At 44.2% G+C, this 27,897-nt stretch overlaps 1 protein-coding gene across 10 annotated transcripts in view; it reads right to left on the minus strand.

Moving 5' to 3' along the window:
- VTI1A (vesicle transport through interaction with t-SNAREs 1A) overlaps positions 1-27,897 on the minus strand; it is a 331,254-nt gene that overhangs the window by 91,706 nt on the left and 211,651 nt on the right. For 3 of the 10 annotated variants that reach the window (XM_036265623.1, XM_036265621.1, XM_036265626.1), the window contains one exon: positions 20,950-22,328. The exons of 6 other annotated variants lie outside the window; for them this stretch is intronic. In XM_036265623.1, coding sequence (XP_036121516.1) covers positions 22,082-22,328 — 247 coding nt within the window. In that variant the 3' untranslated portion in view covers positions 20,950-22,081. Of the gene's footprint in view, positions 1-2,741; positions 2,782-20,949; positions 22,329-27,897 lie in introns of those variants that run through there. One more of the 10 variants, XM_036265633.1, reaches the window with a different exon arrangement.

A 27,897-nucleotide genomic window follows, 5' to 3' on the forward strand; every position in this document is an offset into this window, starting at 1 on the left:
TAAAATAATATTTGTTAAGTACCCAATAATAAATGAGGATCTGATCATTAATTTAAAAAATGAATCAGTGAGAACCTATTTGAAAGTGCATTAAATTCTCTCTAAAGTAAACAGAGACACTCAGTTATCTGGTCTCCACCTGGATAGAGTTCCAACTCCATCATTAACTCTCTGTGGAACCTACATATTTTACCTCTCAGGCTCTCACTTTGTAAAATATGTTAATTGTACCAACTGATCTTTAAGCCATTTTCTAGGTATGAGTCTGGGATCACCAATATCCATGTTGCTAATCAAACTGAAAAAATTCTTGAGAACTAAACTGATTCCTGAGAGCAATTCAATTATTCCATAATCCAAAAATACTACCACTGTGAAAATATCTTCAATTTGTAAGTTTGTTTTAAAATTACTCCCTTTATGCGGATACATTTGTTTCCAACTCAGTTGTTAGCCACATTCCTGAGACTAGGTAACAGAACTTTTAAAAACTCAACAGAAATAGACATCTATCCACAGAAGAAATACAAATGGCTAAGAAGCACATAAAAAGATGCTCAACATCTTAATCATTGGAGAAATGCAAATCAAAACCACAATGTGATAGTTTCTCATATCCACTTGGATAACTATAATAAAAAAGATAGACATGCCCAGCCGGTGCGGTTCAGTGGTTGAACGTCGACCCACGCACCAAGAGGTCATTGGTTTGATTCCCGGTCAGGGCACATGCCCAGGTTGTGGGCCCAATCCCCAAAGGGGAACATGCAGGAGGCTGCCAATTGATGTTCTCTCTCATCAATGTTTCTATCTCTCTCTCCCTCTCCCTTCCTCTCTCTCTAAAAATTAATAAAGAAAAAATAAAAATAAAAAGTTTGACAATAACAAGTGTTGGCGAGGACATGAACACATTTACACATTGCTGGTAGGAATATAAAACAGCCCATTCATGTTAGAAAACACTTTGGCAGTTCTTCAAAAGTTAAGCATAGACCTGAAAAATTCTGTTTTTGGTACATAGCCAAGAGAAACGAAAACATATGTCCACACAAAAACTTGTATCTGAATGCTCATAGCAGCATTTTGTATAATAGCCAAAAAGTAGAAACAACTGCACTGTTCATCAGTTGATAAATGAGTAAATAAAATTTGTATATCCACACAATGTAATATTAGTTGGCCATAAAAAGATATAAAGTATTGATCCATGCTACAACATGGATGAACCTTGAACACATTATGCTAAGTGAGAGAAGCCAGACACAAAAGACCATGTAGTGTTTGATTTTGTTTAGACGAGATGTCCAGCACAGGCAAACCCACAGAGACAAAGTAGATCAGTGGTTGTCAGGGGCTGGTGGGAAATGGGGAGTGACTGCTAATGGGTAGCAGATTGCTTTTTTGGGGTGATGAAATGTTTTAAAATTGATTGTGGTGACAAATCAGTGAATATCCTAAAAGCCATAAAATTGTACACTTGAAATGGGTGAATTGTATAATATGTAAACTATATCTCAATAAAGCTGTTAAAAACTCAACAGAAGCACATGATCATTAAATTATAATGACTAAGAATCAATTCAATTTAAATCAAAGTGCCCCAAACACGTGTGTGTGTGTGTGTAATAGCGCTTTATGCTGACAATCGCTTCATATGTTCAAATGCTTTAAAACCATCTCTGCATTTGGATCATTTTTCAAGGAGGAGCTGAAATTTAAGGCAGTAAAATTGAATAAACAAGGCTATTGCGGCACATGAAATATATTTCTTTTATTTTACTACCTAGGATTCACTCAGTGGTGTAAAATGCCATTTAAAGAAAGAATGACAAAGTTTGAATGAGGAAACATTATTTCATCGTGGAAGATAAAAGTCTTCCCTTCTCTGTGGTGAATACAGGTAATTTCAGAAGCAGCATCTCCTAATTATTCACTGTTGAAAAGCTAAAAAAAGGTTCATATTGAAAACAGTGACCTCCAGTTTGCAGTGTGAATGAAGGCGGACACAAATTCTCATTTTCCTAGAATCCTGGTTGATAACAGAGTTGGGAAAAGCATGAATTTCTTCATTACAGTGCAGTCGACTGTTCATTTAAATAACAATAACCTGCATAACAGTCACGGAAGCATTATCTAGCAATTCCACTGTGTTGAAATGCATTATTAGTACTAACAATGCCAAATAGAGTAAATAAATGACTGTCTTCTTATTTTCAGCATTATTCCTGATTTCTTAGCTTTATAAAAGGGTAGCATTATTATTAGTGGTGTATTCAACACCTTGGTCAACACTATTTGCATGGATAACTCTTGAACTGGAAGGGATTTAAAAACAGAGCTATATTGTTTTCCGGGTTACCCAAGGGCAAAACACCCCTCCAATTCAGTGCTTCTATATCATATATTTTTAACAGAAAGTATCTAAAGAATTCCACTTCTGTTCACCATATATGTGTAAAAAAAAAATACCCTGGAATTCAAGTCCTCATTAAAGACAGCACACCTGCAATAGTAATTATTTAGAAATGCAAAATTTACATCAATAATTTAACTTTATCTCAGAAGATTTTCTACTGAGAACAGGCTAATGTTCCAGTTTTCAAGGTTCCTTGAGCCCCAAATCTGGGCCTTTCTTTTACTTACTATGATTTTTTTTTTTTTCACTTCCCGAAACGGTCAGAGCCTCCGCAAAGTGCCGTCGACCAGCGCTGTGCCGGGGCACCGTCAGGAGCGTGGTAAACGAAGGGGCTATGAAGTCACTCACTCCTGAGCTCCAGATCTCTGTGGCGACAGAGAAGGGCCCTGTCAGTGAAAGAGAAATGCAACACCTGGCTTGGACAATGGCTGATGGAGGAATAACGTCCTTGAAGACGGGGCAACAGGATTATGCTCACAAAGTGTCATCTTCTCGAGGGGACACTGCTCCCCGAGGTGACGGATCTCATCCAGGCAGTGGGAGCTCTCTGGTTCACACGTGTGCCCGGAAGCCTTGGATTGCAGGGTGGGAAGGAGCATGAAAAGTTGCAAGCGGCACCATAAGGAGTGAATTGATATTTAGGTAATTTTAAGCGTTATGTGAGCACAGGAAAATGTTCTTGAAGGGAGTGTGGAACATTGTCATTTTTCTAAATTGGCCACGTTTCCATCCCCCTGGGTCAAGGGGTGGAGTCTCCATCCCATCCACTGAAAGCGGGTAGGCTGCCTTGATGAACAGAATGCAGCAAAAGTGACAGTGTGACTTCCTAGGCTAGGTTGGCAAACGCCACAGAGCTTCTGCCAGTCTTGCTCTTGGAACCCATCTTTGGGGCCCTGAACTGCCAGGCTGGAGGCCACCATGCTGTGAGGAAGCTCAAGCTAGCTTATGCAGACACTATATGCAAACCCCTTGAGAATGAAGAAGCGATAAAGGGGGAGATGCCCAGCCAGTGCCCAGCTAATCCCAGATCCTGTCTTCCCCCAATTCCTTTAGCCCCAGACTTCACCTGAAGACACCTCACGAGACCCTGAGCCCGAACACCCAGCCACAGTGCTCCTCGGCTCCCAGCCCCCAGAAATCGGAGCGGTCACGACTCTTCTAGGCCACTACATTTTGGGGTGAATGAGGTACACAACAATAAACAACCAGAGAGGAGGGAAGGACACACACGTCATAAGGAACACGGAGGGCAGCAGCATTTGGAGCCAACCAAGTCCTTCGAACCATGTCCTGTAGACTTGCAGATAAGAGTAGTAGAGAAAAACTCCTTGTAAATCACCAAGTAGTGCCCAACGCAGGCGGGGTTCAGAGCTCCAAACTCCTCAGCAGTGGGTCACTGTCCCCTCCATGGGGTCTCATTTGCCACGCAGAGCAGCTCAGTGAGCAAGGGGTACGAGGAAACTTGCTATGAGGCTGCATTCCCTCAGCAAGCACAGTCCCTTACTCCAACGACATGTCTGACGTGTCACTGGCAGCGCGGGTGAGGGGCCCATGCCATGGGTGAGGAAGACCCCCCCAAGGCACACACTGGCATAACGACTGTCCCACCATGTCTTGTTTGCTATTCAGTAAAACTGAACAGTTTCTAGCTCCTGAGCACAACATCGTTTCAATGCCCCCAGTCCGCTTTCTCTTGTTGGCCGACTCACGTTTACTCTTCGGAGCTCAGGCCAGTTATCACCACCTCCAGGAAGTCCCACAGGACTAAGAACTCCATCTGTGCATCTACTGTTACACTTAACTTTATAATCAAGTCCTTGGTTAGCTATGTTTTCAAACTAGACTGTATACATTGAGAGAGAGATGTAAATTATTTGTGTTTGTATCTTTATTACCTAAAGGACTGCCTTGTCCCAAGCCGGTGCTCAACAAGTGTCTGTGGAAATGAACACGTAAAAAGAAGTTGGCTTCAAATGAATCTGGTGACAGTGTGTCCACGCACTTCAGACGTCCTGAGCTCCTCCCTGACCTCCCCTGGAAATGGTTCTCTGGCCTATAAACTCCCAGGAGAATACATCAGCATTTCTTCCACGACTCTCCCCCCGCCGTGGCCCTCATCCTTCCTGCCTTCCACCGCCGACCATCTAGACGGTCCCCCCGTGGTGGCGGGCTCCCGGGACGAGGCCCATCCCGGGGGCTGGGAACAGCACTTCCTGCGCTCAGGGCAGGCGGGTGGACAGTGCTCCCCTGTCCCAGTGTCTCACACAGTCAGAGCTGACTCTGAATTCTCTTCCTGGGGTTGGCAACTTGGCCTCCAAGGCGTCTGCAAAGGCACTAGTCTTAGATATGTTCAACAGGTGATAGCAAGATGCACTCCGATGATTTAAGGACAACCTGCCAAAGCTCTCAGGAGCTTACTGTGCCCTTGAAGTAGGTCATCCTCAGGAGCAGTTGCTTTTCATCCACCCAGCAGGTGTGTGTCATCAAATAAATATCACAAAATGTCTCCCAGCCAGGAACAAGTATCTGGCAGGGAGAGGAAGAATGCAGGCCCACTGATGTCCGGTCTGGAGGGAGAGCATGAGCTATTTTAATCTTAACATATGGGAAATGATGTTTTTATTAACAAGAGGGTCCCACCCACTGTTTATTGTGCCCTTATCCATTCACCTGCCCCGTCCCCCCGACTAAGAACCTTCCAAAAGAAACTTAGCCTCAGTTTTATAACTTTGGTTACAATTCGGAAACTTGTGGTTTTTCATTTTTGTAAGATTAGGGAGATTAATAATATGGAGATTAACATATGGTAATAATATGTTCTTGAATATTCTAGAGTTTACCCCATTATTACCTGCCAAATTACCAAGTAAAATTGGACCCAAATATTTAAAAAATAATTATAAGGAAACAAAAGCTTGTGGTTTAACCTTGACTTCACAGTTATGGGTACACCTTAAAAGAGGAAATATTTGGACTCAATTGTGGGTACATTTTGGTTTTAATTTTATGAACATTACTTACAACTCCTAAAGCCAAAGATAATTCTAAGAGAACCATGAACACAATGTGCATCATGTGAGATTGGATCATAATTATTTCAAGATGAACAGTGTAGACCACAACAATTTTTTCCTCACACGATGGTAGATTTTCTCACATCAGTGTTTTCTGATCTCAAACTTCTCCAGACATTCAGATACTGTTTTCCAGACTTTAGCGCATCTGAGGGCCACCTGAGCTAGTACTTACTTAACTGTTTTCTTTATGTCAGTTTGACATTGGCCTTTTAACAAAAAAAGAAAAAGAAAGAAAACCTAATCTCATCTCAGGCAATGACAGCAGTCAGACCGAGGTTTGATGGCAACTTAAACGTGCTCAGTAAAGGCTGCTCTGCTCCCAAAAGGCGTGGCAGGCGGCTGACCTCTGCATCTGATAACTTGTTTACTCAGCACGCACTATGCACCAAACCCTTATTTTTTTTTTATATGATATTCAAATTTTAATGTCCATATTTTTTTTGATCCTCACCCAAGGATACTTTTTACATTAATCTTTATTTTAATTAATTAATTAATTAATTAATTTTTGTTACAGATGTTTCTGTTTCCCCCACTGATTCCCCCTCCCCCTCCTTCCCTGCCCTGTCCCCAGCTTTGTTGTCCATGTCCACTGTTCATGCATACATGCATATAAGTTCTGTGGTTTATCTCTCCCCCACCACCCCCTCTTCTGGTGATTGTCAGTCTGTACCCCACTTGCACGTCTCTGGGACTACCCCATTCCTCAGACTGTTAAATTCATTATATTCCACAAATAAGTGAGATCATATGATACTTGTCTTTCTCTGGCTTGTTTCACTTAGGATAATACTTTCCAGGTCCCTCCATGTCGTCTCAAAGGATAAGAGATCTTTCTTTCTTACAGCTGCGTAGTACTCCATTGTGTATATGTACCACTGCTTTTTTATCCATTCGCCTACTGATGGACACTTGGGCTGTTTCCAGATCTTAGCGATTGTAAATAGTGCTGCTACAAACATGGGGGTACAACCAAACCCTCTTACATGCTGGGTTTAGAGCAGCAAGCAAACTGAAGTCCCTGCTCGCACGGAACTCCCCCCATTCTACAGAGGGGGCGGACAGTAGACCAACAAGTACATAAGATAATTCCAGGTGGTGACGTGTTACAGAGAAAACCAAGCAGGGGAAAGACACCGGGGGGTGGGTATTTGAGCAGAGATCTGACACAGCATGGAAAACAGTGGACTGTGCTGAGAGGTGAAGGTCTAGAGACTTCATAATATTACCTGTCTCCATTTTCACGCTTATAAAACTCAGTTATGCCCAAGATGAGATCTTGGGGTCATTTCCCTTCCCCGTAACAGGTTACCATCTCTCATGGACTAAGTTCTCACTGGGGATTGCATTTCCGGGACAGTCTGGCCTCGCTCGGTTACAGTGGGGAGATTTAGAACGAGAGTGACCAAGAGTTCTGGAGGGGAGGACGGAAGGCAGGGGCTGAGCGTCAGAAGACACGGAGAGCACCCAAGGCCTCCTTCTGGCATTTTCCTCCGGCCTGGATAGCAATCTCCATGTGCCGTAAGGAAATTATTTCAGATGCCAAACTTAGCACATGTCCAAGGGTTGTTGAGGATCGGGCAGCGTTCCTCCCCGTCCACGGTGAGAGCAGCTGGTGAATTTGTTCCTTACATATTTTCTTAAAAATCTGATTCTGAAGTGATTGACTGAAAACATCATTGATATTATAAATGAAACACATGAATAGCAGCGCAGTCTGGCTATTAAGCAGATGTTTTCCTTTGACCACACAGTTCCTTATGTTCCTTGGAAGCGGACGTGCTCGATGAGAACTGGCATCAGGTTTCAGCTCAAGAGAGCTGAGCTCCTACGGCTGATGGGCGTGAGGAGCTGCGATCCTGGCTGAGACTCCTTAGCTGGGACTGAGCAAAGTTCTGACCTTTTCTGAGCCTCAGTTTCCTCATCTGGAAAAGAGAATGACGCTTCCCTTATAGGTTTGCTCTGAGGATTAAATGAAACAAAATAAGAAGATGATTATATAGCATTTAGCATTTACTCTTAAAATAAATGGCAACTAAGACGACACCGGTGATCATGATAATGATGACCAAGAGATCGTACACAAGGTTCTTCAGGTCTGAGACTGGAAGGAAGGCCCTGGCTTCTAGGTTCGTAAGCGGGTTCACTAATAGCCAGTAGTTTCGTGAGTACTGGTACCCTGCTGGGCTGATGAGGGCAGATGACTGGTCAGCCAGAGACAGGAGCTCGGGAGGGAGGGTCATCCGCTGGACCAAGGCCCAGCCTCCATCTACAGGGTGAGACTGGGAGGGCAGTCAGGCCATGGCAGAGTGTCAGGCAGACATGGACACAGGAAGGGCCCCCAGGGGTGGGACAGCAGACAGCCTGTAGAGACTGCCTCACTGTCAGGACAGCTTTTGCTCTGCAGAATTTTAAAGGTGCTCAAAGTCTGTTCCCCAGCTAAACAGCAACAGGAGAGCACGTCCTGAAACCATTAAATCTGCATATACCAGTGAGGTGCTGCATCATCGAAGTCCCTTGAACCTGCTCCAGTCTCCATTAGCAACAGAAGCAAATCAGTCACGTTGGGGGAGGGAGTGTTAAAGTGAAATCAAGTGAAAACTAGGGGAGGAGTCTATCCTGCTGCCGGATTTTCCACCGAGCACTGCTTCTGGAAGAAGGGAAATGACTCCACTGGGCACCCCCCACCCCCGCACCCATTTGTTCCTTCCCTTTCGTTCCCACTGGATTGTACATTCAGTTGGATTTATATCATTCATGTATGTCCATGTGTGTGACATGATTTACACCACGCAGCTCGATACCATGCAGCCCACACATTACAGAGTCCTACTGTGGGCCCAGCAAAGACATCATGAAGAGATGCTGCCCGGGAGGACTCTGACTTTGTAACTCCACAGTCACAAGCTTTTACCACAAACACCGGTGAGGCCTCCAATGTGCTTCGTACGGGTCTAATAACAGGACATTTGCAGGAGTGGGTTCTGGGTGACCGTCAGGCTAGCCCAGGGCAATGTGACCCCACGACTTCCGGGCCGAGGGAGGAGCAGAGACCATGAAGATACCCAGGCCGGACGTGCCAGAAGCAGACCGAGCGGTGCACGGTCACGGACAGAAGGGCAGGAGGTGGGGTTGATGCTGAGTTTGCTCCCTTGCTCAGGTCGGGCAGGGACAGTGGGGGCTGCAGTCTCTGCTCCAGACTCGCCTCGTGGGGCAGCTGCGAGGACTGATCAATGTTTGTGATCTCTACCCGACACTACGAACATGTCAGGTGTCTGCAGCTGGAGAATGGACAGAGAATGGATGAGGGTAAGGAGGACAAGGATCGGAATGGAGAACCGCCACCCAGAGGCCACCGAGTCGTCCGAAGGACTGAGGTGAAACCCGCTTTGGGGCTTCTCTCTGACGGTAGCCGCCTGGGTGGGGAGAATCCGCTGTCTGCGGCTGCCCGGAGGACAGCTCAGAGCTGTGGACGGCACAGTCATCGCTGTGTCTTCTCCATCTTGTTCTCCGCGGGGCTTGGTCCACACGCACACACCCCACTGTGCGTGGAAGGCTGCCGGCCTTGGGCTTGGCCAGCGATGCCTCCCCCCTGGCTTCGCCACAGCCTCACCATGCGGCTGGGAGTGACCCTGAACCTCACCGAGCCTGGGGACAGTCCATGTGGGAGTGATTTACGCATAAGAATTTGCTATACAAATGTCAGGGGTGATTATGATTAGTAGTAGGAATGCTTTTCATTTGCTGGGCTAAATAAAACATGCTAAACAAACACAACTATGAAAAAAAGCACAGTTTGACCTACACTGACATCGCCCCCAAACCTTAGCAGTCAAAAGTTTTTCTCACACTAAGAAAAGCCATGATCTGGTTCTGAAAAAACAGTACATTGGTTAGACTTAAAATCCTGTAAATTATTCCTGGGTAAGGGCTATTCTGCACAATATGATGATTTGGGATTTCATCAAATTAATGTCACTAGATATGCCTTATAATTAGGATAAAATATTTGAAAAGTTTTAAGAATGAGGCTATTCATTAACTCATTGATTTTCCTATGGATTGGGAGCCTGAATTTAAATGATACCCAAAAATATAACTAGGTGTGCTCAAAGGAAGACGAGCTGGTTACGAGGCTTTAAATGGAATGCAGTCGTTTAAAATGCTATTACTATTCTGATTCTCTGAGAACATTAAAACTGCCCATTAAATGAAAATCTAATAATTGGCCTGACTGAATTGTGACATTCTGTAACCTGTTCGGAAATGCAGGAAATTGTGGGAAAAAGTTCTTTTGAGGCAGAACTCGATCTGCTATGTAGTATTATCCCCAAAGCCAAGGTCCTCATGTCCACACACAAGAGCGATGGGGAATGGATGGTGAAGCTGAGAAGACTCCGGAAGCCAGAGCTAAGGCATGTGGCTCAAGGCTCCCCAAGCTCAGCTATGTTCCTGGTCTGGAAAATAATCAACAGGCAAGAGCACGAGCTCTGGGTACATCTCAGCCTGAAATCAACCTCTCTTGGGGCTTACAAAGAGAACCAAGACAGGCCATTGTGTGCTTGTATCTAAACCACTCACAGTTTCCAAACTTATTCAGCAGTATCCTTCAAGGAGTAACAGGTAAAGACAGGAACTGGGGAGGAAGCAATAGTTCCGCGTCAGAAGTTCACACTCTCACGGGCCCATCATTGCCTTGTAGGGGCAGGGAGCTGGGCCCAGGGCTTTTCGGGAGTCGGATGTGAGAGGTGCACTCCTTGCTCTTAAAGAGCTTACCGTGCAGTGGGGTGGATGAGAACATGGTCACGCGAGATCCATCCACAGGAGCAGTCCAGTCCAACCACACGCGCCCCTCTCGTCGGAGGGACCAGGAGAGTGCCGCACGCCGGCTCTGTTCTTTGAGGATGTAGCATCTCCGGAGTCGTGACACCGATGCCGGGAGCATTCTGATGGGGTGGGGGTGGTAATGTCCAGGCAGGAGGAGTGGCAGGAGCGAATGAGAGCTGAGGCCCGTCTGGGGAGCAGGGAGGAGCGGGGTCTGGCCAGAGGGCAGGGGAAGAGAATGGGTAGCTGGGAAGGACACAGAGGGCCAACGGGGGCCTGTCCAAGGCAGCAAGGGACACCTCTGTCATAAGACAGACACTGTTAGGGGTAGTGGGACCCGGGTCAAAATCTTCCATAAACTCTCTACCTATACAAATACAAGGTTCTAACTTTTTTTTTTATCCTCACCCAAGGACATTTTTCCATTTTTTTGTTCAGGTAGAGTGGGAGGGAGAAAGAGGAACACAGAGAGAGACAGAAACATCAACGTGAAAGGGACACATTGAGCCACCCGCATGATCAACCAGGGCCGGGGTCAAACTGCAACCGAGGTACATGCCCTTAGCAGGAACCGAACCCGGGTCTCTGTGGACCACAGGCCAATGCTCTAACCACTTAGCAAACCGGCCAGGGCACAAGGTTCTAACTTTTGGTCCCTTCCTGAGGTGTTCGTTAGCTCAGCACCCAGACACTGACAGAGGAGGAGGGCCCCTCAGGGGGAACCCGTTCCTGGGAAGAAGTGATGACTAAGAGAACACAAAGGCAAACTGTGGGGGAGAAAAGGTGATACCTAATCAGAAACCGGAGGGAGGATAGAACGTTTGAAAGTAGTACTTTATCCCAATTATAAGGCACATCTAGTGACATTCATTTGATGAAATCCCATATTACCAGATTGTGCAGATCCCCACGAAAACTTACTACACACATCTGAGGACCAGCGAGCCCGTGGCTTAGAAAGCCGTCAGCACCCCTGGGGACAGCACCAACCTGCTTGCTGGGGATGTCTCCCCACAAACTAAGAACTGCTCTTCACATTCCTGAGACACACTGGTAACTCTTACACACCCTTTTCGGAGAACACTTAATGTCAAGGGGCAGTGTTCACAGGCAACAGCTCTGTGGGAAAGGTTGCGTAAGGGTCTATGTATATATGTACAGCATGACTTTGGTATGAACGGGGTGAGTAGCATGTATTAGTGTATTTGGCCATTAAAAACGAGATCACTGAATGGTGGAAATATTTAAAACATGCCACGTCATGAAAAATTTCTTCAATTCTTACTTGGAGGACTCTTTCCTGTCAAGAGTACTGTGTAATGCTTCAATTATTATGCAGAACACATCACTTTAGAAAGATCTCTAATAAGAAGAATATTTAAAACAAAGAGTGTCATTGAAGATGTAGCTGGCATGGCATAAAATATTAAAGATGAGTGTTTCCACTTTTATGACTTTTATTTTTTGTTAATGCTCACCCAAGGATATTTTTCCATTGATTTTTAGATAGAGTGCAAGGGAGGGTGGAGAGATAGAAACATCGACGTGAGAGAGGCACATGGATTAGCTGCCTCCTGCACGTGCTCTGACCAGGGCCTGGGATCGAACCTGCAACCCAGGTACATGCCCTTGACTGGGAATCGAACCCGAGACCCTTCAGTCCACAGGCCGACCGCTGAGCCAAACCAGCCAGGGCATCCACTTTAATGACTTTTAGAAAAACAGTCTTATATGTAAGGAACACACGGGGCCTTCCAAATATCCCCAGCTTACATCTGCTCTCGTAATCAACATAACCTGTTTATATAGACCTGTTACTGACTCACCTAAATATGCCCAGGTATAAACTATGGACACTGCATATCAGCGCACGGTGGAGACCCAGTCTTTTTCAAAAGACAAATGTTTCTGGATTATTGTGTATCTCAATAAACCTGCAAGAATACACACACCCTGTCCACATGCTACAGATGTTTTCTATTTGGCATGTGAGACTATGTGTTCTACAAACCGGGCAGGCACAGGGGAAGGATGGGTCCATTTGTATGAGAGGCAATGACTCTTCATGTTGAACTTCCTGAATGTTATCAGGATGGAACCATCTAGCAGAAAAGAAAGACACAACTTCTTTCTTTGGGGTGAAGAATATTATCAACCTTTTATCTAAATAAACTTCGCTGGGAACAGGGCTGAAAAAGTTGACCGTATACTTAACAAAGAGCAACCAGGACGAGGCTGCTAATTTAGGTTTGATGCTTTACAGCTGAAGGTCAGAAAAAACCTAAAAGGCAATTATGTGAGCCGAACAGACTTTATAATTTATAAGCCAAACTCAAATAAGTAATTCTGGCGGATTCTATATTCTTTATGTTAAAATACGTCAACTGCCAAATTAGGACGATAAGTTAAAAAATTTTTATTTATAGTAGCTGTAAATCGCAGACAGGTTTTCCAAACTGAAAATGCCAATGAAACATTCATTTGTTCGTCTATAAAATATGCATAGAAAAAAGGCAGAGAAAATACATATTAAAAGCGATGGCTCAATGAATGATGAGGCTGACAGAAAGTTTTGTTTTGTTCCCTATACCTTTCTGGAGTTTCAAGATAGTCAACAATAACTATAAAATTAACATCTGACAAATGTCTAAGTTCTATTTTTTAAGTTATGAAGAGCTCAACAAACTCGCCATGGTCTTGCAGAAGGAAACTGTAACAGAAACAAATACTTAGAAGCCTGTTTTGAGTGAGAAGGAAGCTGCTGCTCCTGCTGCCTTAAAGCACTGCTGGGTGCTGGTCCCAGCTGGGGGCAGAGCAGGTTGGAGTTCTGTTGTTGCAGAACAGGCAGGGGCGAGGTGAGCCCACCCTGAAAACACAGGGAAGGCGGTGCGGGGAGCTGGGAGCAAACGTCCAGGCTTCCTTAGTGTCTACTGGTTCGAAGCGGTGATGGTTCCGAGCGGGAGAGGCCGTACGTGGTGCAGGGCTGGAGGTGCTCTAGAGAGACGACAGGAGAAAGCCTGCACCCCAGATCCTCGCGTGAAGATCAGTGGACCCGCAGGTAATAGCTTCGCCTTTCGCCTACGTCATGTGGCAGGTGTTTCCTTGCCACTTGGCCCGCAGGGCAAAACATTGAAAGCACAGGGCCCGAAGCAGGTGAGGCTGCTAAGAGCTCTCCGCCACCGGAACAGGCATAAACGACAGGCGTATCGTTATTTAATTAGCACACATTGACTAATTTAACCCCCTGTAACTACTGTCTCCTGCTACTGCTAATTTTGTTTTTGATGTCCAATGAGATAAAGTAGCTGAGGAGTAATTAAACGCGTCCAGTCCCTTCATCCCGATGGCTGTGAAGACTGGGTACCCTCCACTGCTGAGGTTTTCTGAGAAGACGCTGGAAAAGCTTTGAAACAACTCAAAGGCGCCTTCTCAGGAGGTGGTCATTTTACATGAAAAGCCTGGATAGGAACGGCCCGTTAGCAGCACTTTCCTTAACAATGCGTGTGAATGAAGAGTATAATTTGCAGTTATTTTCGAATATCGGCTGAGAAAGTGATCATGTTCTGTTAGAAAGCTTGCTAGGGAATGAAACTCTAGCGTATATGTGTGCCAACCTGCCTCCCCGGAAAAGTAGTAGATAGAAGATTGAGGAATATATGCAAGTTAGCAGTGGTTTTGAAATTTAAAAACAAACACACAAACAAAAAAACGAGAACACTTTTCCCACCAGCGATTCCGGACCTCCCCGGCAGATGACCAGATCAACCTGCTCGGTCTCTTCCTCCTCCTCGGCAACCTTCAGGAGGGTTCCTTGGAACATGGTTTGAGAATTGCCACTGCATAGAATCCCTGGGGGGTACTGTGCATTGGCTCATTCCACACAGATTCCGATTCCTTTTGGCAGCTTTCCATGACTGTGAAGGCTAGAAAGCTAAGAACTACATTTTCCAGTTTCTCCTGCAACCACGTTTCAGACATGGCCCAGGTTCTGTGAGGCTGATGTCTGCACAGATTGGAAAGTGGATGTGAGCAATACGAGGAGGTGCATGGGGAGAGAACCTCCTTCTGGGGGGGGGGGGAGGGGAGAATAGGGGAGAGGGTTCATTTTTTAAACAATGATGTTTTTATTGATTTCAGAGAGAATTATGTTTTTATTGATTTCAGAGAGAGAGAGAGGAGGGGAGAGGGAGAGAGAGAAACACTGATTGGCTGCCTCCCACAAGCACAGGGGATCAAACTTGCAGCTTGGGCATGTGCCCTCACTGGGAATCAAACCAGTGACCTTTCGGTGCATGGGACTATGCTCAACCAACTGAGCCACACTGGCCAGGGCTGGGAGAGGGTGCATTTGGTTCCTCTGGGACAGCTCTGGCAGAGACCAGCGAGTCTAGTTAGTGCCCATATCCTGGGTGACTCGTGGGGTAAGACCACAGCCCTGAGCTCCCCGGGCCGTCTGACTGGTCTTTGCTGATGCCGTGTAGCATCCACAGAGCTGCACTGGCTCTTCTCACAAATCTCTTCCTGTTTAAATTAGTAGATGATTCCATCCTCCTGAATCTAACAACTGTGACCAAATACAGCTCTGACAAGCAGACCCTAATGATCTCACTGCCTCATATGAGAGGTCTTTCCATCACCCCGTGCTGAGACTCCCACCGAAGCTAACACTACTTTTATCATTGTAGGTACAGAATAAGTGTTAGTTAAATCACAGCTCAGCGATCGCATTATACTGGACTACTTTTAATATCATGGAGCTATTTACGAGTGAGACAGGTCTAAATAATATAGGTAAGAAACACCTCAATAAGCAAGGGGTTGAACTACTGCAATTTTAAACTATGTTCATTTATCTGGGTAAAGAAAACATGGCATTAAACACAACAATCTCAATTTCTCATTCTTTGGAGGGAAAGACAGAACTATCATTTAAGATACAATAGAAAAGACAGGATGATAACATTCTTATGATAATTAACAATGAATCTGAATCCATCACTGTAGAATGACAAGCTGAAATTTTTATTTCATTTTATTTTTATTTTTGAAAAATACCAAGGAAAAGAAAAACTGGGCCACTTATCTTTAAAAATAATAGATTGTCAGATGGTGTCATATAAGGTCTATCTAAGTATCTGATTATTTACAGCACTATGGAAAACATTATTCAAAAGAAACCCCCTTCCCCCTGGTTTATGCACAACCTTTATTTCATTTTCTACAAGTGGTTAGACAAAGGGTCAGACGATAACTTTAAATATTTAAACTGGTCAATGACAGTCAGGTAGTCAGACGTTTCTCTTGCTCACTGTTACGTGGGGGGTGCCTCGGCGGGCACCCCTAGCACAGGGCACGGCTTCCTAATGACTTGTTAGTTATGAAACTATGAAGTACGTAATTCTGAATTTTAAATAAGACTGAAGAATAGACTGGGTATAACAAATTAAAAGCATCATAATTATGCGATATCATGAGATGTGTTAAAAAGTCACACTATGCATATATCAAAAAACTACATTAATGAACCTAACATATTAATAAAAAGCTAAGCCTGGCCCTTCAAGACCTCAACACTAATTGGAAAGGATTTTGACAGGACATCCTGAACAACTTTCATTATCAGTTTTGGCAAGCTATTTTCAGCAACCTAAATAATGATTATTTCTACACTCCACAGTGCATCTATCAAAATCTAAGATCTGAAAAATATCATTAGTGAGGATGAGTGAAGTGGCAAATGTTCAAATGCCACAACCCGAATCTGAACGTATTAGTGTGATGTAAATGATATGCCTGGGCTGTTTCATTTTCCTGTATTTTACTTTTATATTGTCCACTTAAAATATACCATGCGCTTATACTTATTTCACAATATACTGCACATTAATTTTTTTACATAATGCATTATATTCCAAATTTTAGGAATACTTCAAAGATCATATATTCTGATCACTTTAAAAACCCTTCCCAAAGTGTGAAGATTTAATCGATTTCGTCCCCAAAGGAAAGCATCACGGAGCAAGGGCAGATACCGAAAACAAATGCACACGCTAGTAGGTATCATCTGCGAAACACGTAAAAGGTAAAATTTTGCCTATAAAAGCTTATGCCCGTCACCAAGGTGCAGATTTACCTGCTTTTTCATTGTTGTTGTTGGAATTAAAGTCATTAATTAAAAATAATAATTAGATCACTATTTAGTTTAAAATAAGAACGGTCTGGCCAAAAAGGAAGTCCAGTTAATTAATACCAGAGAGTACCAGGCACCTGTTATAAAAATACAGTTTATTAAGGTTTAAAAAAAACCAGGCAGCTGCGTGACACATTGATGCCGGTAACTAGTCTTGATTTCAGTATTGGCTTTGGTCCCAATGAAGTTGCCCCTCGAGGTGAAACCTCGGCCACATGTATCTCTCTAGCTGGCTACAGGCACTGTGTTGGTTGAAGGTATTATTTTGTGAATGTGTAGGATTTAACTTGCACTAAAATGGAAGCCTTGCGCCATGAGTAAGTGACGTGCTGCAGTTCATAAAGTTCGATATTAAAAGGTGGCGGACAACCCTGCAGGCTGAGCTGACTGCTGCCCCGCCCCCACACCAGTTCCCCTCCACAAAGGAGGCCTTTACTCCGGGTTCTTTTCCTCGGGGTCTGGGCTCACGGAGTTCATAGGCTCCCTTTTCTTTTCCTCCGAGATGAAAACTCACACGGCGTACTCACGATCCTGCTGCCACGGTGGAAGTCAAGTTTATGAATGACGTCCTCACTTGCTGCCCCGTCGCTCACACAGTGATACTTGTGACTCACGGGCTCTAGGACTCCAAAGCTGATTGATTTGTAATGTAATACTTTTAGAATCTCCAGAGTAATTTCGGCATTAGTTACAAATAAAAGTTGGCTCCCTGCATCTCTTAATGTTGGGAACATGAACCTTTAAGACTCGGAGATCAAATACCAGCATTCCCTTAGGAATGCCGTGCACATCTGCATTTCTGGACATGGGACTTTTTTTTGTTCCTAATCAAGTATAATCTCACTTCATAACTTCTACTTTTGGCTCAGTGCTACCTAGATTTCCAGGCAAGCAAAGAAATGAAGGCTGAGGATTTTGTGCTTAGAGGTTTGGAAATTTGGCAAAGGCTACATGAAAATGCGAGTATTTGATCTTGAACCTCAACATAGTGAAATTCAGTTCAACTACAAAGAAACCCAAGCGAGGCTTACTATATTCCAAATCTGCACCTGTGTTTCGATGTTGCCAGGTATTTGTACTAGCAATTCTGTGTTCAGGGCAAAAACGGAATGAAGAGAATGAAGAGCCCCCCAAATTTTCCTCTGGGATCTTCCAGCCATTCGAAGTAATCACTAACTGCTGCTTACATCTACAAGTCAGGCATCCAAGTGTTGCTATTCCTGGCTGATCTTGTTCTGTGTTTAAATGGTCTGATTGTTAGTCTCTGCATCTGGGTCCAAACCAATTTAACATGGAAAGTTAGCTCAACGATTCCAGTCACCTCCAAGTTATCTTTAACGCCAGCTTCGAAGATAGCTCGAGTTATTAATGGACAATAATGAAAAATGCTCTTCTGACCCACCAAACTCAGGGGTATCATTCTTAATACAGTTTCCTTAGTATTGACCTTTCAGAGTTCAGCCAATGAAGTAGAATTTATTTTCAAATAATTTAATTTAGCATCCATTAACACTCCTTGGGACCTAAAAGCCACAGAATTTAAATGATTCTTACATTCAGATAATTGTGAGTACAGTTACCCGTAAAGAAAAATTTCCATGAAGATTTGGCTAGGTAGCACCTTTCATAGCCCCGAATTTCACCAAAGTGGCGGTATGAACTATGTGTGGATTTAATTTACAAATACTTTCATATAATAGCATAACTTTTATTTCTTGTTATGCTTATCCACTGTATAATGTTAAAAATGAAGAAGGAAAAAAACCAATCAACCAATCACACAGCAGCATAACCAGGAATGATTAAGGGAAGAACATTCTTCATACAAAATTGATTTATACAATTGTTAGAGTTTGTCTCTGAACTCATTTATTGTTGTTGGTTGAGAGCCAATATGAGTAATGGTTTAAAGGTATGGGTTTTATTTAGAATCAGGCTTGCATTCAAATTCTAGTTCTGCTACTTATCAGTTCTGCAGCTCAGGATAAGTTAATTATGCTTTCTGGGCCTCAGTTTTCTCACCTGTCAAAGCGCTTCTTGTAAAGATTAAGAGGGATGATTTATTATAAAGTACTGAATATAGGGCTGGCACATAGCTATCTCTCAATAAGTGGAGGTTGTTTTTCATTTGTCAGTATCTTTCCTCCTCTGTAAGCTCTTTGATGGGAAGGGCTATTTCTGGTACTTCTCTGTACATTTTACAGGACTAGCCTTGTAACAAGGTAGGACAAACACTGACTAGACGTCAGGGGACCAGGATTCAGCATCCGACCTCACTATGTACTAGCTATGCAATTTCTAGCAGAGTTCTTAAGCTATCCGGGTCTTAGTGTGCTTGTCTGTAAAATGGGGATATTGTTTTGATCCCAATGTTCTGATAGGGATCTAAAAAGATGTGGATATTACGCATTTTGTAAACAGTAGAGTGCTGTTTAAATTTAGGTTATTGTCACACTTTTATTGTACTTGAACTAAGAGCTACTATTTTTTGAGCCAGATACTATATAAGTGATCTGTAAGTGTTGAGCATTCAACCAATTCAACAACTCAATAAGGTAGGTGCTATCATTGTTTCCATTTTACAGATGAGGAAGCCTACCCTGACTCCAGCCCAAGCAGTCCAGCTCAGACGCGTACTCTCTAGACTGCTGTCACATACGAGTCCTATGAGGTTAGGAAGAAGAGGCAGCCTTTTGTGAATCTGTCCATGGCTGGCCTAGGTGGTCAGTGTGAACAGGAGACAGTCACCTTCCTAAGGTGACAGCAGATGCCACAAGATTAAAAAAAAAGGAAAGAAAGAGTGAGGTTCCAAACAATCAGCCTCATGAAAGGTGAGGCCAGATTTTTTCCATTTATGTTCAGATTTCTGCAACACAAGTACCCTGTTCTGGTATATGTATATTTTCCACTCGGCTGAAATTTCCAAGTGAAACTAAAGAGGGGGAAAAAAATCACCTCAATTCCACATCTGGCCACGAGCAAGGCTTTAGAACTTGGCAGTTTGGGAAAACACAAGTAGACTGGCCTGGGTGGAAAACAATACTAGGGGCAGGCCACACCCACTGCTGAAATACCTGCAGGGCCACCGCCGGGGCAGACGCAGAGGACCACAGGAGGGTATTCCCCAGACAGGCTGGAGGAACCCCAGTGGGGGGCACCCAGCAGAAAGCTGTGGCTCTACCGGGCAGCAGTCTTCGGCTGCATCTCCTAAGCGGTGAATTCTAGAAAACGAACCTCAAGACAATGCCCAGCCTGTGCTCGCGAGGAGGGCGCAGGGGTGTCAAGCATGTGTCTCAGCACAGGCGGACACAGAGCAGCAAGATGTGTGAGACGGGTGTTAAAACATCAGTTCAAACGTGTGTTAAGCCATGTGGTAAAACAAGTGTTAGAGCAGATTTGATTACAAATGTTTCTCATTTGGCTGCTTAAATTATCTTCTGCCTAATCCAGTGTTGCTGAGCAATAGCTCTGTGTTGTCCTAACTTAACACCATCATTTATGAAATATAAAATTTTGACGCTGGAATCCTTTTCTTTTTTCCTGTCTCGGTTTCGCCAGAAGAATGTACATCTACAGTTTTCAATAAACATAATGGTGTTCTGCTGCTGTCAGCAAAAACCTGGGTGAGGCTCCCTGGGCAGGAAGGCAACAGGCAGAGAGGAAGGGTAAACCCTGCTCGGCGTGGCCAGGCAGTCTGCAGAGTTTGGGACATACAGTGGCGGGTACACCCAACTTGGGGTTTGACAGGCCGCATCTGCGTGGGGTGACCGTCACCACTGGGGCACCCTGCCACCGCTAGTGTCCTGCTTTCTGTTTCCAATGATTAACTATATATACAGAGATAACCCGGCTCTAGGGAGCAGGGATTTGGGCAGTTCTATTGACAGGAAAATGTGACAGACCAGCTTTAAGGGCTCTCTGACATTCTTTGCTAAATCTACTGGCTTATGAAACCGCAGCGCTGCAGGAGGCTCCCAGTCCAGAGCAGACGGACACTCTGATTCTCAAATGGAAACACACCAACCTGGGCGTCACTTTAAAAACAGGAAAGTAGACAAAAAAATCCGAACGTGCCCTGCTACCCGGTGAAGGAAAGCATTGAAAACAAATATGCATATGCTAAGGCAGAGGGAAAACATTCAGGTGGCTGCTTTATTTTCTTGTTATGAAACAAAGCTCTGTTGTTTCTGTGTTGAGAGCGGATCTATGTAATCAAATATTCTTTTCAAAAATACCAAGAACAGAAGAAAGGCAAAGGATCTGCAGGTCTGTGCTTAAATCCTATTTCCTGGCACTAATTAATATGGCTCTTTCTGCTTAACTGGGATGATTTGTGTATAAATGCGATTGGATTATACCCAGAAAAGTATTTTTTGATCATTGTGAATAAAAAAACAAATCGATATAACCATTAAAATAAAAATATCGCCTTCCCAATCACCTTTTGCCTCGAGATCATGGAATGTTTTATTGAAACAAAAACGAGCCAGAGAGAAACAAGCAATTAAAGCTGGTGTCTTCTGTCAGCCACCCTTGCAGCAGAGGTCACGGGATTTTTGAATACTTCTCTCTTCCTGTTCTCACTTAATGATTTGTTCATGCAGTTCGGTACATCCTCAAGAAAACACAATTCCTCAGCAGAAGGAAGCGGTCTCTGGGTGCTATGACCCGACTCTTTGCTTAAACAAATTCCGTGGTGCACACTGACAAAGAGAGAGTGATTATTTCTTCTTCTTGGAGACTCAGCCCAAATTAAGAGAAGTAGGAAAGAGCATCTGGCCGAGGAAACAACAGAGGACGGTTGTGCACAGGTTTGCTTAGCTGATGGTGAAGAGTACTTTCGGCCAAAACAAATTCACTGATGAGCAGATGGGTTTCGGCAATCCCACGTTTCTTCAGTATTGAGGCAGTTCACTTCCAATAGAGCGAGAACGAGTAGAGAACAGAGAGCCGGTATTTTCTGTCGGCACTCCACACGCCCTGAAATCTGAAGCTGTTTCGCTGAGGTTAGTCTCCAAATGCATGTAAATCAGGCTCAGGAACAACGTCTGTGCTGCAAAAATTACAGAACACTTAGAAATCTCCTGGGCGGGGGGCAGCACTGTGGGTGCTCCGAACCAGCTGCAATCGTCCATCGGGTCCAGTCTTCAAACAAGCAAGCGAACACAGCTCACTTTATAGACAATAGGATAAAATAAGCAGACCTTGGGATAACACTTCTGATTTCCCTGGATGTGCCCACGTGGATACAGAGACTCATTTTCCTGCATTACATTTTCCCCTGGACACGGATGCTCAGTAAACAAGACACACTGGAGCAAGTGCGGGGAAGAGGCATTTTCCGCAACAATCCGTCCCCGGAGCGCTCTATGCGGTGGTAGGGGGAGCAACACGGTGCTTTGTACATCTTGCATAACAATCTGTACTTTCAATTGAACTTTGCAAAAGGCAGCAGAAATGATTTGAAACATAATTTTAGCCTCTTCTAGTTCCCATTGAAAATGACCGTCATTAACCTCAGTGGGTGGGTCACGTGTGGAGTGAAAGGCTCCCAAGGGCTGAGTTCTCCCCGTTTCACCAGGGGCCTCTCCTTCCAGGGCTGCTGGGTGAGGGGAGGAGCTGGCCCAGAGGGCACAAGATGCCTCCTCCGTGTTCCCTTCCCTGCCCCCAGCTCCCTGCCTTTCTACAGGGTGCGAGGAGAAACCATCCATCAGAAACTGGTGCTGTCTTTGCAACGCGTGCGTTTGAGGTGAGCTGGAGAACTTTCCCAGCGCCCCACGTCCAGACTGGGCAATTGCCTCTTGAGGTTGGCAGCACTTCCCTTTTTATAAACAAAACAACCTCAGTAATTATGGGAAAAAAGCAAAACCAATGCAAATACATCAACAAGTCCGTTTATCTTTCTCACCTTAAACATTAAGAAAAATATTTTTTAAGCGCTTAAGAAAATTAGATGCTTTTTACATATCTAAATATCTCTTCTACTCATTTCTTCTTTTCTTCTACTCATTTCTTCCTAATGCTGATAGAATTAATCAACCCCCAAATGAGAAATTCTGAACTTTTAAAATGCTTTATGTAATTAAATGCAAATGCTTTAATCTGAAATGGCAGCAGTATACACCATGCAGAAAAATTCAACGTAGGTACTATGTTAAGATAAACATTTCTCTAAGAATCTTAACATGAGGGGAACGAAATGAATAACACTTCTGTCATTTCAGAAAAGTTTCAGGAGGTAGAACAGGCATCCCTTCGCTCCCTCAGGCTTGGGCTCTTTGTGTGTTGACTCCACGTTTTCGTGCCCAAGTTGATCTGCGTTGGAGGATCAAAGTGAGAGAAAATAGCAAGTATTTTTCTTTTTTTTTTTTTTTTTATCTTCACCCAAGGATATACTTTCCATTGATTTTGAGAGAGTGAGAGGAAGGGAGTAAGAAAGGGAGAGAGAGGGAAACACTGATGTGAGAGAGACACATCGATTGGTTGCCTCCTGCATATGCCCTGGGGATAGAACCTGCAATTCAGGTATGTGCCTTTGACCGGGAATCGAGCCTGTGATCCTTTGGTCTGCATGTTGGTGCTCTAACTGCTGAGCCAAACAGGCCAGGGCAAGTATTTCTATTTGCTAATGGTATTTCACTTGTGGTGGTGAGAGACATTCACTCATCAAACATTTACTGAATGCTTACCATGCACCAGTCTACTGACATGGAGATGCGGAGATGAAAGCCTGCCTCCCCTCCAGGGACAGTCTGGACGGGGCTGTGGGCAAGGCCCCTGCCAAGTGCAGCCCAGCCAGGTTCCCACAGTGCTATGCGCAGGCCACTGGAGGTACCACAGCTGACTTCAGGCACACAGAGACTATTACTTTTTATTTTAAATATTCATGAAGTCCCTTAACATTTTATTTATTCACTTATTCATTTGTTTTAAGATGTGAATTTAAATAATAATTAGCACATTGGAACCATGGCTAATTCTCTGCGTGATATACCTAAAGAAGTTACTTAAGTTTAAAACAAAAGGTGCTCGTTTAAAGAAAAACAGCAGTAGAGGTGTTAGGCAGATAGGACTCCCCCAAAAGAACTGTGATGGTATTACTCAAATCACTGAAGTTTGGGAAATACTTCAGATCAAAGTGCGTACATAGAAAAAGATGCTGTTTTACAGACATCCTCCATGGCTGTTCCCTGGCCTGAAACAAGTAGCGATGAAAGAGGCCTGTGGGCCTGGGGGGGGGAGGGGGGCACATTAATATGCGCTGGGGGATTCGTGGTAGTTTCCAGAAGAAGGGGACATAGGATGAAGACAAATTGTGCTGAAAATCAATATTCTTTTTTTTAATCCTCACCTGAGGTTATTTTCCATTTATCTTGAGATAGAGTGGGCGGTTGGGGGGTGGGGAAGAGAGAGAAATATCGACAGGAGAGGGACACCTTGACTGGTTGCCTCCCGCATGACCCCGACCAGGGCCGGGGATGAACTGAAACTGATGCAGGTGCCCTTGACCAGAATCAAACCTGCGACTCTTTGGGCCGACACTAACCACGGAGCCAAACCGGCCAGGGCGAAAATCAGTCCTCTTATTAAGAGCCTTCACATGTCGTTGTTGAATCTTCGGTTTGGATGGAGCCTTAGGAATGAATCATCGGGTACACTCTCTGTACTTAACTTTAAAATACTTCCACATAGATGGTGTGCACATGTGTGTGCACTGGTTTGAACCACACCCAGGGGAGAGGCCTCAGGGGAATACACACTTCAGGGCTGTTCCGTTCACAATGAGAAGCCACATTTCAGAGGAAGCTATCTTTATCTTATTAATTGGCTACTCTTAATTAGCATAGTTAATGATTACATAATATAGTTAGTGAAGATATTAGGAATGGTATTGAAGCTATGTGGACTGGCTAGAAATACTGCCTTCCGCACCCCCACTGCCTGCGTGGGTCCCCCTGGAATGGCGCCCTCAACTCAGGTTTGGACTCACTCCTGCATCCATCACTTAAAGGAGAAGTCTGCTACCTGGCCTTTCCGGAGAGTCGGCCGACTCCTGTTGCTAGAATATTCTCACATCTGCCTCAAGTGAGCCTTTCATGCAAGTTGCTGTCAACACCCTCTCCCACCCGAACAGGAGACAGGGACTCCGCTGGGCCTGCAGGCAAGGTGGGTGACTATTTTTGTGCCTGCCTACTAGAACATGCTTCTAGGTGTGGCAGAATTCACCCAGAGATTTGCCTTCGTTTTGACATATTACTTGGAAAGCAGGCATAGCCCTCAACCACCTCCAACTCATCTGTCTCCAACTGCAGCTGCTGTTTACCAGAAAGAGCCTTGTAATTGTGAAAGACGCACAGGTCTGGCCCAGGAGACTGCAATCAAGAGATCTGGGGATCGGTGTACAGGTATTTATGTTTTACACACACACAAGTCCTGGACTATACCATGATACCAACACCTAATACTACATAGACAAGAATCACTGGCCTATATACCACGACACCAAGAGGCACTAAATGTGCAATGTCGATTACACATTTTCGGTGGGCCTGACCCTGTTCTGGGTGCTTGACATGCTGTGTATTACTGCATTTTTGCAACAAACCATTGAACAAGGTAATCTTAGCATTTTACAGATGAGAGAAGTTAAATAACTTGTCTAAAGTGACAGCTTATAAATGGTAAGATTGAGATTCCAACCCAGATTTGACTTTCTCCTGCTCTCCATCAGGATGCCTTACCACACACCATGGGACACAGCGTTGCTCAGAATTGATAAGGCAGAGGTCAGAAGTCCACAGGTGAGAGGTGGATAACACACATGCGCAAAATGGATCATCAGGAACTGAAGTGAGCCTCTGTGCCTCTCTAAAGAATTCCGAGTTTGCATTGTTGACAGACATTTTGAATGTTTTGACAGTAACTAAGCAATTGGAACTTTTACAACAGAAATGCAAGATGGTTTAACCACTTTGGAAACAGCTTGACAGGTTCATATAGAATTAAACATCTATTTACCATATAACCCAGCAATCTTACCCCTAGAAACTTACCCTAGGGAAATAAAAACCTATGTTCACAAAAGGTGTGTACACACATGTCATAGCGCCATTATTTATAATAGTTCCAAGCTGGAAGCAACCTACAAGTTCATAATCTGGTGAATGGATAAATGAATCACAGTAAATCCCTACTATGGAATATTACTCAGCAATGAAAAGGGATGAAATACTGATACGCACAACAGGGATGAATTTCTAAACGAAAGAAGACTATACACACTACATAATACTATTTATAAAAGATTCTAGAAAATGCAAAACTCTATTGTCAGAAAGCAGACTGGGACAGGGATAGGGGAAGGGAATTGAGTCCAAAGGTACTAGAGGAAACTTTTCAGAGTGGGAGAACTGGTCTGTATCTCAATGTGTTGTGGTGGATACACAATTATATACCATGACCAAATTCATTAAAGTCTACATTTAAAATGTGTGAATTATATATAAATAATATCTTGATTTCAAAATAAAACTGTGAAGACCCAAAAAAAAAAAAAACTCTGCAGGTCACTTATGGCCCACAGACTTTCAGTTTTCAACCTCTGGTCTCAGAACAGAGATTCTGTTTTAGCTGCCCCTGAAGAAATACAAAAGATGACAAGAAGTCATCCATCATCCTCCCCAAGGCTGGGCTCAGGAAAAGTGATGAAGTTGTGTTCATCCGCCTCTTCCATTTGTCTCTCCTCCTTCTCAAGGTGCAAAATGCTCCCATGCTGCCCCCTGGCTGTTCTGTACCTCCTCCCACACACCCTGCTCACAGGCAGCTCCCCCACCACCCTGCGGGCCAGCCCTCCTCCCAACCTCCTTTATTCTGGGCTGTCCCTCAGTGCTCTGTGCAAGGTGGAGACATCTCACCAGGTGAACACACCACCAAGTGGGTGCCGCGACTGACACTAATTAAATGATCAAGTACTGACATTTGAGAACGCATGAAGCCTTAACCCAAGCTCAGCTATTACCTTTCAGTCCAGTAGAAAATACCTGGGGAAAATGGGACTATCTCTGGAACCCACCACATTTATGTCCACCTGTCTGCTTTGTTTAGACACATACTGTGTCGTCAGTATTATCATAAAACACCTGAAAATGAACACATGCAGGTGGTCTGCGTGGGTAGTCTAGAATGGTACAAATAAATCTCAGTACCACCAGAACTCAGGGTGCTCTTACACGTCAGGCTGAAGAGCTCTCGGACATACAGAGTAAGCCTCTCAGTTTTCTGGAAAATCAAACGAATGCCAACCACATGCTACTTACTGGGCTTTTCTGAACCTCTATAAATGTCACAGTAACTTGATTAAAAAGGAAAAGACTAACTGCAATAGCAAATAGACTATAGCAATGCAAGCTATCATGTTAAGCTGAAAAAGGCAGCACTTAGAATTGTTAAAGCCACGTAATGAAAAATGTCAACATATGAACTAAAGACTGAAAAAATGATGAAAAGATCCTTGTAGGTGTATTGGGTTATGAGTGATTTTTGCTTGTTTTCTTTTAAAATCATTTTGTTTTGCTTTGACAATCCTATTTATGCAATAAATACAAATCAGAAGTCACGCCGACTGGGTCACCAGCCAGGACGCTGGGCTCACCTGTCACCCATCAGTTAACGTCTGTGTTGACTACTCACACTTCCTCCTGCGCAGAGATTTGAAAGGCCCACGGATTGATTTCACGGTACCCTGCCAGGTACCTGCAAGTATTTCATCAGCCCTTTAGTCACGCTGATGAGGACAGTCACTCCTTCTGAGGCTGGCTGCTAAGCATCCCCATTTGCAAATGGAAATAAAAAAGCCGGAGAACTTGATTAATGAGGCAGGTGTGCTCCTAGAAAGAACCCCAGCGCTGAGAGATGACTTTCATTCGAAAAATTTTAAAAAGTGCTATCTTGACAAGACATATGGTTAATACATTTTCCCCCAAAGCAAAACTGGGTTAAAAATTTCAAGTCCTATTAAAGCAAAACTGTTGCTTTAAAAAAAAAAAGGGGGGGTATGCTCAGGCTCGGCTCAGTCAATGTGGTGAAGCTCGATTCCACCCATCCAGGCTCTCTGGGTTGTAGCCTCCTGAACTCCTCCAGGATCGGCTCCCCTCCATCCCTACCCAGCGGAGTCTCAGCAAACAATCAGATCATGTCATACGCAGCAGCTGAGACAACAGGTCACAGTGGTGCCCACACAGCAGCTGGAGAGACAGCAAAGCGTCATGATCAAGAGAACAAACTCTAAAGGAGGCATTTTGGGTATTGGCCCGGGGTGGTATTTTGGGGGCATGGTGGCCCTAAAGAAAAACCCCACCTACACACATAGTCAATTTGAAATTCCTTTCAGA

Source organism: Molossus molossus, unplaced genomic scaffold, assembly GCF_014108415.1.
Source record: "Molossus molossus isolate mMolMol1 unplaced genomic scaffold, mMolMol1.p scaffold_m16_p_17, whole genome shotgun sequence".
NCBI classification, from domain to species: domain Eukaryota; kingdom Metazoa; phylum Chordata; class Mammalia; order Chiroptera; family Molossidae; genus Molossus; species Molossus molossus.